Raw genomic sequence first — 9,763 nt, 5'->3', positions numbered from 1 at the left:
GTAGCTGCTAATAACTCTGCTGCATTTCCTATATCTCTGTAACATGAGAAGTCCTCCATGATTTTGCTACTTGAAATAAATAGTGATGGAACCGACACCTTACAGATCCATGCAAAAAAAAAAGGATAGTAGTACCGCAACACCGCCTACACAACTCTTTCCCATTTCCCCTTTTGCCATTTCCAGAGACACTAGGCTCTCCTTTTTTGGAATACACGTTCGCGTAAACAAAAATGCAGCACGTAGAAACCCTTTGAATCGAAATGTTAGTTATCCAGGGCAGTACATGATCCATGTTACAAACTGCTTGATGACATAATATTACACGATAAAGCCACTAAATCATTTTTCTCCGCTAATAGTTAACACGACTACGCTCAGATACTGAAAGGTAGATATGTCCGTACATGAGACCGAGCAACTATCTCCAGGTTAACCAAGCGTCTGCCCACTAGCTCGGGAACTTCATCTCATACTGCTGGGGCGTCTGCCAAAACCAACCATTATCTAAGCAAGCTCGTCATAGAGATCCAAAAATGCTGAAAAAACACAGGAAAATAGGGTGGTAGCATTTAATATACCATAAAAGTTGCTGTAATCATCTTCCCCGCAAACCATCTTCCATGAAGTGCTTTCTGTGCACTCATAGCTGCTGTTATACTATCAAACCGAAGGTACACAAAACCTGCAGTATTTCTGTGCCACAATTACAACAGAAATCGGTTAGAGAAAGATAACAGATCAGGATTGTATTATTTGTTGAAAGTAATTTAATGAAGATCTGTTGAAATATTGCAAAAGTATTCACTCATATTGTGCTAGAGACAGAACAGAAGAAAACGTCAAGCAGAAAAGAAAAGGTCTCAAAGTGTAACCAAATCTACATCCGAAGGACACATTTTACCCCAAGTGTGATATTAAAGAATTGACACAAACATTGCCGCACATTTTGTCTGAAACACAGACGTTACAGTAAACCAACACTTCAGATTTATGTATATCTTAACGAAAATTAGCAAGCCAACATGCTGGAGTACAGCAAAAAAAGGAATTTTAGGCGCAAAGCATGACAGGTTTATCTAAATGAAACACACTACTGACTTACTTGTCTACAAAAATGTGTTTTAATTGGCCAAACTTGGAACACTCCTCTTGAACATCATCCCTAATATCCAAGTCAAAATCAGGATCCGTCTGCAAAAAGTAGCATAGTAAATTATCTGTTAGCTTTGGGCAAAAAAGAAACTCTCAACATCTACAAGCAGCAAATAAGTGACTTGGCATAATAATACAAATGTGGTGGTAAAAAAACCCTGACCTCCAAAGCTGGATCAAACATATTCTTGAGCAATAGGCATTCACTAGGTGGTGCCAACTCAATAGATGGGCTAGTAATGGGAAGCGTTGCCCCAGGAATTGAACCAAGACCAGGCACTGTAGGGCGCAGAACAGGAGCTGCAGCTGGAGCAGCACCAAGGACGGATGCAGCTGGTATTCCCACCGGAGTATTCAAACCAGTAGTGCCCATCCCACCAGTCAAACTGCAGATACACAAAAGATATGAAGCATGCATTAAGTAGAGATACAGAGAGAAAGAAGGATATATCTGCGGTAAACTTCTAGCATATCTGCTTTCAGAACTAGAAAAAGGAACAAAATTAAGCCATTAGGGCATAAGTTTCTCATGGAAAGTTGGAAACAACTTCAAGTTTGCATCAATTTTGGTACATGAAGAATATTAAGGTACAGTAAGAAGTTCCCCCTCATATCGTAAGTTACAAACATCAACAATTCGCCCTTTTGAAATTACCACTAGATGCTAGAACTGCAGTAAACAGAATATTTCAACCAAACCACTTTACACCAAAGAACTGGAGGAGGTCCATGGAGAATGACCTTGACAAGCTAGATATATATGGAAACAGTGTTGCTGTAGTGGTGGATGAATCCTGACGATAATATAGTAAATGTCAATAATGAGAGAATCGGGTACAGATGATGGGACACATACACGTAAGAGAATGGACATTCTAATACGAAATGAAGTCTGTGCAGCCTCTGCAGCCCAAGGCCACAAAATTAACCAAACTACGGAAGCAAAGTCCATTCAGAACCTCAGTAAGCACAGCTCCCACTACCACTTAGTTAATAAACCCAATTAATAAATAATAATAATAAAATGGAACTACACTAAAATAAGGTCGTTAGGAACTTATAAGGATTGAGATATGTCAGGATGATTATTATGCATCAACCTCCAAAAATATACCTGGTTGTAATGCCACTACGGTCCAATTTCTGCATTAGAAGAGCTCTGGAACTAGCATTCAGTGCCTGCATACATCAGGGAACACACATCAAACATGATTGTTTTAAAATTGACAGATACTACTGGTCACGCCTAGTAGTATATATAATCAGGGTATCATCCAGCCATTATGGTGCTAGACTGCTGATTTTGTTTGTACAAGCACATATTCCTTATATGAGGCGTAGCAAGCTTGTTTTTATACAGATCAAGCATGAAATAATTAGTGTAGAAGGAATAAATGTAACATTTAGCTAGTTTCCTGATGTCATCATGGAAAAACATATTGTCATGTAAACAAAAACAAATAGGAAAATGTATACAGCTTCTGCTTATCAACTTTTAATATCAATAAAACAGATATTGATGACACAGGAAAAAAGGGTGACCTGTATAAAAGATCCATTCAGTCTATTTACTATCTGCTTATGTGCAAAATAACTGCCAGAGCTCTTTAAAATTGGGAGTCAGTGCAGGAGCCCACCAAGTATGGTAGACTAAATGCGCGTATAACTAATTTAAAGGAAGTAGATGTAAGCATAGATACTCAACCACTATATGGAAAAAATTAAAAGGGGAATTAAATTTTACTTCTTTCAAAAAAAAAGAATTAAATTTTACAAGCCAATATTGAGTCCTAGTGTAGACATACATCATACTTGACATAATAATAGTAATAAATCTAAAAGAGAACATATTTATGTCAAAGTTTAGACTACTCAAATTATCTCATAGAAATGAGAATGACACCCACCAAGCCTCCACCTTCATCGTCGTCCAAATCTCCGGTAGTTGCTCCACTAACTTGAACACCCGCTTGGTCTGTCACAGCTGAAACCTGGCCAATGGTTACTATAGTGTCAGACAGCCGAAAATTTATTTAAGACCAGCTCCAGTAACTATGAAACATGATGTTTTACCTTAATTACTCTTCCTGCAATATCAAGTTGCCCATTTAAACTCTGAGCCGCTTTTGCGTCTTCGAGGCGTGCAAACTAAATTATGAAAATACAAGTGATGAGAATTAAGTGACAACAAAAAATAAAATTGCTTCGTACAGAAATACTTACCTGCACAAAACCAAAACCTTTGCATAGCCCAGTGAGTGGATCTAGTGGCAGCTGGACAAGCTCCACTTGTCCGAATGGTTCAAAGACCTGGCAAAAAGATTTAAATAGTATGAATAATCAAGAATCAACTTACTCCAAGCACCTAAAAGCTAGACAACAATATGTTTGACAAGGACCTGACGCAATTGCTCCTCATTAATGTTGGAGTGAAGATTCCCAACATACAACTTCCTTGCTCCACCTGAAGCAGCTCCACTTGAAGAAGCAGTTGACTGAACTAAGTTCTTTTCAGCCTCTGAAGGCTTGACCATCACTTGTTGACCAAGAAGCAGCTGACCAGAAAGAGCTATCGCCATTGGAACAGACATAACATCATAGAATTCAATGTACCTGCATAATGTGAATAGCATGACAACAATCAGACTGGAGCAATCAACAAAGTAAAACTTGTCCTAACAGTTAGTTATGCTCAAAAATATATCATTTTAACTAAATCTAGCATTTGATCATTCCAAATCAAGGTTAGTTTCAATTTTCAATTGAAATGGACTCCAATAATGTGGAACTGTGGCGCTCATCACAGCTTACTGTCACCAATATGATCTTGTATTCCATCTTACTCATAAGTTGCTGATTATTCCAGCAGGTACACCAAATTATACATATTCCTGCCGAGTATGAAAAATCGATGAATATACTTCCCATTTGAAAATTATGTATCTACAACTAAAATGCAGGTGTAATCATAATCCACAACTAGAGCAACACAGCACCAAAAATGGTTCTCAAGGACAACCAAAATCTTAAATAACAACTTAAGCAAACCACATTCTGCGGACGACGAAAACTTTCAACCTGTGCCCTTACAGCCACCTCCACAAGACATCCTACCAGTTAGACTACATGGACTTGAAAAGTCCTTGCCCACTTTATCTCCATCTACTTAAAGCTCCAGCACTCATGGCTCCTCAGCTGCCCACAGAGAGCCCTAAATTCATTTATTAATTAATTTTTGTCCCTCTATAGCTGCCACCACAACATTAGCTTCATAAGACCAATTGCATCCACCAATACACACCACCTCTATTTCAGTGCCAGTCATTTGAGAAAGCTGGAGGATCTTTATAAACAAGTTGGAAAATGTTGCCAAAGTAACCAGTTTATGCCAAAACAAACCATATCTTATATGAAGCCATCAAAGACAATGGCAATCCTTAATCTGGGGCTGTAAATCCATGGGCAGCAACGAGCTAGAAACTCAGGGAACCACGAGGACTCCAGAAGAACAATTATTCCTTACCAATTTCGGGTTATTCAATTTCCAAGAGCATACAGGCTGAAGTGCAACAGCAAGCCCTATGAATAACGACACCAAAAGGGATAAGTTTTCAATAATATGCCACTGCCAGTTAATTGCAAGGCTTGTTCTAGCATAAAATTTCAGTTCAGCATATCAAGAAATGAAAGGAACAAAGGAAAGGCCACAATGCTGCCGCCTCCATGTTAAAAACTGAAATGCAAGTCTATGCACCTTGAATACATTTTGCATAAGTTGCTAGTGGTAATAGTATACAAGTACTCACCCAACTCCTTTAGAACGTCGCGAGTTTCGATCCATAATGAGGCGAACATCTCGGACCTAGAGAAAGATAAAGTAAGTGTTCAAGGCTTCAAGCACAAAAAATGATTCAATCCAACAAGAATAAGAAGCAAGAAATGACTAACAACAGAAAATATCTTATCACTACAAAATGTGGGTAAACAAATAATCCTATGAACTCAATCGTTTAGGATCTACTAGCAATATTAACATCCTCTCAATCATATTATAAGTTTAACTAATGAGAAGTCTAGCAAACTAATATTGTGTAGCAAACTAATATTGTGTATACTGCATCCTTGTGTGTAAACATAGGGAGCACCAGTCAGACTAGTATAATAAAAGAAACTGCAATCAGAGGGATTCTCACCTTTCCAGCCCTAGAAAAGAACTCATATACATCTCTTTCATCTGCCTTCAAAGATAACTGCAATTGTAATTCAAAAAATAGATTAAGATTTGAAGTTACACAGAAAATGATGTGAAATACTCATTAAAAATCCACCTGGTAAGCAAACACAGTCCTCTGATCTCTTTCTGGATCAACTTCAGGTTCCGCAGCCTCCTCTTTCCTACGTCTGTGAAAGGAGAATAATTTAACTAATTAGTAAAAGAAAAAAAGAAAGAAAGATTGCAAGCTCAAATTATAATGGAATACCAAGTACACAACATATTCCGTCTCAAATTACAGGTTAATCTGCTAATAAGAACTACAAAAAAGTAGCATGAGGTGGACAATGCCCAGCCCTGCCAGATGAGTGCTCTCACTACAGAATTCTAAATTGCAATTTAATAGCGCAGAGGGAGGGGGAAAACAAATAGCTTTTTTGTGTAGCGGATTTCACGCTGAATGTTGTTAACAGTAAAAGGCAAATGCTTCAGCAAGAAAAAAAGCACAACACACACCTTCACCAGCATTTCTGCAGCACAACAAATACATTTCAACTCCACATGGTGCATGCAGAAAACAGTAATCGCCAATGGCATCAATCAATACTGCTCATCTGACCACAAAGTTTGCCCTATTATAGTGAGATGCTAATTTCTATCTCACAAAAACTATGACCTGATTTCCCAGGTCATACTGATGTCTAAACATCTCTATATCGCTCAAGCATACCATGTCAACAAGTTCCCACACTCATGCTCCTGTTATTGAACTTCACAAAGCTTATATCAATAACATATAGCATGAGAAACTTTGGTATAAGTACAAAGCAGTGAAGTACTAGTTGTAAACTGATCGTGATCAATGCTAATTTAAACCTAAGTGTTATAAAGTATGGAAAAGCATTCACGCCAGCAGATTTGTGCTTAGTTGCTAGCAATGAGACAAATATTCTGGCATAAATTTGACTGTAAGTCAATCCGACCAAGCTATATTTAGTTTACCTCGCTCCTTCCAACTGAATTCTAAAAACTATAGTGAAGATGCCACACAAGATGATACACCCAAAAATATATATATCATGTTCTAGCGGTTTCAATAAAGCTCGGAGTTGGCCATGAACATGCACCTGACATCGCGGTCACGGTAGCGATCACGCTCTTCCTCATCACGTCGCCGCTCCGACCGGCTCCGGCTCCGCCGCTGCCTATCCTTCTCCCTCTCCCTCTCTTTCTCCTTTTCCCTTTCGCGGTCGCGGCTCCTCCTCTCCTTGTCCTTATCCCTCTCCCTCTCTTTCTCCTTGTCATCACGGTCTCGGTCCCGCCGCTCCCGGCTGCTGCGGTGCCGGTCGCGGTCCCGCTCCCGCTCCCGCTCCCGGTGCCGCTCCCTATCGCGGTCGCGGCCTTCCTCGGAACGAGAACGCTTGGATCTGCGCTCGGCGGCATCGCGCTCTTCGTCGCCGCCCGAAGAGCGGCGGCGGGAGCTGCGCTCCTTGTCCTTGTCCTTCTCCTTCTCCCCCGACCCGGGGGCCGCGGCGCCGTTGGCCGGCGCCCCGGACGCTTCCACCGTCTTCTCCAGGTACTCATACTCGTCGAACTCCATGGCGTCGCGCGGCGGAGGCTAGCCGACGGCGAGGCGGAGCAGATCCGGGAACCCTAGCTAAGAAAAGAGAGAGGGGCAGAATCACAGAAGCGGCGCGGCTAAACCCCGGCGATTTTGTTTAGCTTTTCAATCGAGAACAAATCAGAGCACAAATCTGGCGTGTGGGACCCGCCGCTACGTCGGAACAGAGGAACTCACGGGCCGAGCTAGATTGGTGTGCTGGACCGTATTGTAGGGAGTAGTCCATAACCGGTCCGACAAGAAGTCCAGCGGCCCACATAGTCCATCACCTCCAACTAAGTTTAGTCAGCTAAAGTTTGAAGTTTTTTTTAGCTAGCTAAAGGTTAGAGCATGTTCAGACTCTTTATATCTTTAAAAATAGAGATTTTGTCAAAAAATTATCCTCCGATATTTTCTTTAATTGGATATCTAAATATAACTTCCTTTGTTCCGGATTTTTCGCTAGCCAAAGATGGAGAGCGAGAATTGTTCTATAGACTACGTACAAGATATAGAAAAGCTGTTGAAGAGCGCAAAGATATAGAAAATATCTTTTACTCAAATGACTCTCTAAATGATGATTTAGAGAGTAGATTTAGAAAAGCTATTGGAGATGCTCTTAGGGCATGTACAATCCGTCTCTACAGCTGTCTCTAAGAGCCTTTTTCAAAAAAATCCTTCCACTGAGCTCTTGACGGAGAGACGGGCTCTGGCTCCGCGCTCGAGGAAGAAGAGACGCCAGCGTCTCAGGCTGTACCTCCTCGGTCGTCTCTCCGGGATCCCGTGCAACAGGCGCGCCCAAATTCTCTCCTCGCGCCCCTGCGCGCCTTCTTCCCCCACAGATTCGTGCCCATTTTTCCTCCTCGCGCCTTCTTCCTCCACCCAGCAGACCCGCGAGCACCTGAACATGATGTATCGAAGGGGAGCGGCGGCAGGCACCAGCTTCCACCGCCCGACCTCCGTTCCCGGGAGGCGGTCGTCCCCTGCAGCTGCTGCCTTCAGATCTCCATCCTCGTTCTCTGATTTGCTTGAAAGGTATCCTCCTCCTCCACCTCCGATTTGTTTGTGTATGCTATGCTTGTATGCGCGTAGTATTACCACACTGTTCTCTGAAAGCTTTAGCGACGACATCTGCTGAGGCCACAACCGGCGCCCAGCAGCAGGCTGCAACGACGAGCAGCACGGCATCCAACACCCGAGCTATATGCGTTTGTGTGTGTTCGTGTCTGCAACACGCCGCATGTATGCTTGGTTTCTTGCCGCATGCAACACCCGAGCTATTTGTTCTGATAAAAATACTTTGGATTCTTGCCGCATACAACACCCGAGCTTGCGTTCAGCATACTGTTAGAGGAATATAATCAACGATACCAATTAGAATCTTGTACTGATTCCTAACACCACGCAAAAAAAGGTATAAAGGATAACCCACATTGGATGGTTGAGGACTTGACGATGGTGGCTCTCTTATGTGCTTATGCTTATGCTTATATATGTGAACTGAACTGAAATAGCTTGTATATTTCAGAGAGCACATATTACGTGACTCTCAAAAATTCAGAATGATGTCCATGCTAAACTGAACTGAACTGATATAAATTTTCTCGAATCTAAATTTTCTGAACTGAACTAAAATGGCTATCGAAAGCTTGTATACTGTGAACTGAAATAGCTTGTGAACTGATTCACTGAAAGCTTGTATACTGTGTGGCTGATCGATTTAAGTCATGAACTGAAATAGCTTGTGAGCTGAAATAGCTTGTGAACTTATTCATTATTTGATGTACATCACTTTGCATATTTGCTAAAATTGTATAGTTGCTTGACAGGAACAAAGGTGGTTAAGACACAGTTGTTTTACTTTTGCAGCTCTGACGGATTCATGAGCTACATGATGGAGCAGCCACACCATGTACCCGAGAATGCTCATTTCGTTGGAAATGTTGTACAGTCACATAACAGCCCTGTGAACATTGATGCTGAAGATGCTGATGAAGAAGATGGAGACGAAGTTAGAACCGTGGCTCGACTAGTCTAGAAAATGGAAGAAGATGGCAGAGTGGTACGTTTATTGTTGCTACACCACGTCTGCTAGGCTCGATTTATGAATTATGCTGCATATTTTGGTATATAATTCTGAACTCCTATATCTTTATAGATGAGTGCTTGGCTGAAGCATTCCATTGACTCAATCAAGGGAAACAACAAGAAGGGTGAACAATATTGGTCTAATGTGGCACAAGAATACAACCTTACTACTCTAAAGAATAGACAAAGGACCAAAAAAATAAGTTAAGGAGAGGTGGCACAAGGTAAACAAGTGGGCAAACATGTTCAATGATTGTTATCTTAAGGTTAGGAGGATATATACTAGTAGGTATTCTGAAGACACGTGGTCAGAGAAAACACGCGGACTATATGTACAAGAGAGCAAGGGGTCCCATTTCATTTTAATGAATGTGTGGAACATGGTTCGGAATCAGGCAAAATTGATAAGTTATAACAACCCGACCCAGCCTAAGAGGAAGGATATGGAGAAGGATGTAGATGGATGTGGCCTGGAAGATATTGATCTTCCTCGGCCGATGGGACAGAAGAAGGCTAAAAAGGCTGCATGTGAAAGTAAAGGAAAATCCAAAGAAAGTGCCATAGATGTCGATGAGCTGGACAGATTTGAGAAGATTCAGAATGATGTCCATACTAATCGATTAAAGCTTCTCAAGATGGAGGTATCAAAAATTGCTCTAGAACAGCAAAGGAAGAGAAAGATGCAAAACTAATTGAGAAGGAAACTA

The 9,763-nt window shown here is 41.2% G+C and overlaps 1 protein-coding gene across 3 annotated transcripts; it reads right to left on the bottom strand.

The window, feature by feature from the left end:
* Window positions 1-224: 224 nt before the first annotated feature.
* LOC112874294 (RNA-binding protein 39-like) lies at window positions 225-7,088 on the bottom strand. Of its 3 annotated transcripts, none has more exons than XM_025937536.1 (13): window positions 6,496-7,087; window positions 5,484-5,556; window positions 5,349-5,405; window positions 4,962-5,017; window positions 3,555-3,768; window positions 3,379-3,465; window positions 3,229-3,303; window positions 3,063-3,146; window positions 2,270-2,334; window positions 1,319-1,541; window positions 1,106-1,194; window positions 582-696; window positions 225-507 (listed from the first exon to the last, which is right to left on the bottom strand). In XM_025937536.1, exons 1-13 carry the CDS (start codon window positions 6,966-6,968, stop codon window positions 466-468), a joined length of 1,653 nt encoding a protein of 550 aa, XP_025793321.1. In that variant the 5' UTR covers window positions 6,969-7,087; the 3' UTR covers window positions 225-465. The 3 variants fall into 3 exon arrangements, 2 of the variants coding, with proteins under 2 accessions (XP_025793321.1, XP_025793323.1); XM_025937538.1 differs by having other exon boundaries at window positions 225-487; XR_003224926.1 differs by lacking the exon at window positions 225-507 and adding an exon at window positions 1,897-1,949 and having other exon boundaries at window positions 603-696; window positions 6,496-7,088.
* Window positions 7,089-9,763: the final 2,675 nt, after the last annotated feature.

This window comes from Panicum hallii, chromosome 9, assembly GCF_002211085.1.
Source record: "Panicum hallii strain FIL2 chromosome 9, PHallii_v3.1, whole genome shotgun sequence".
NCBI lineage: Eukaryota > Viridiplantae > Streptophyta > Magnoliopsida > Poales > Poaceae > Panicum > Panicum hallii.
The sequence above is the reverse complement of the archived record's forward strand: the minus strand, read 5'-3'. Positions and strand labels throughout refer to the sequence as shown.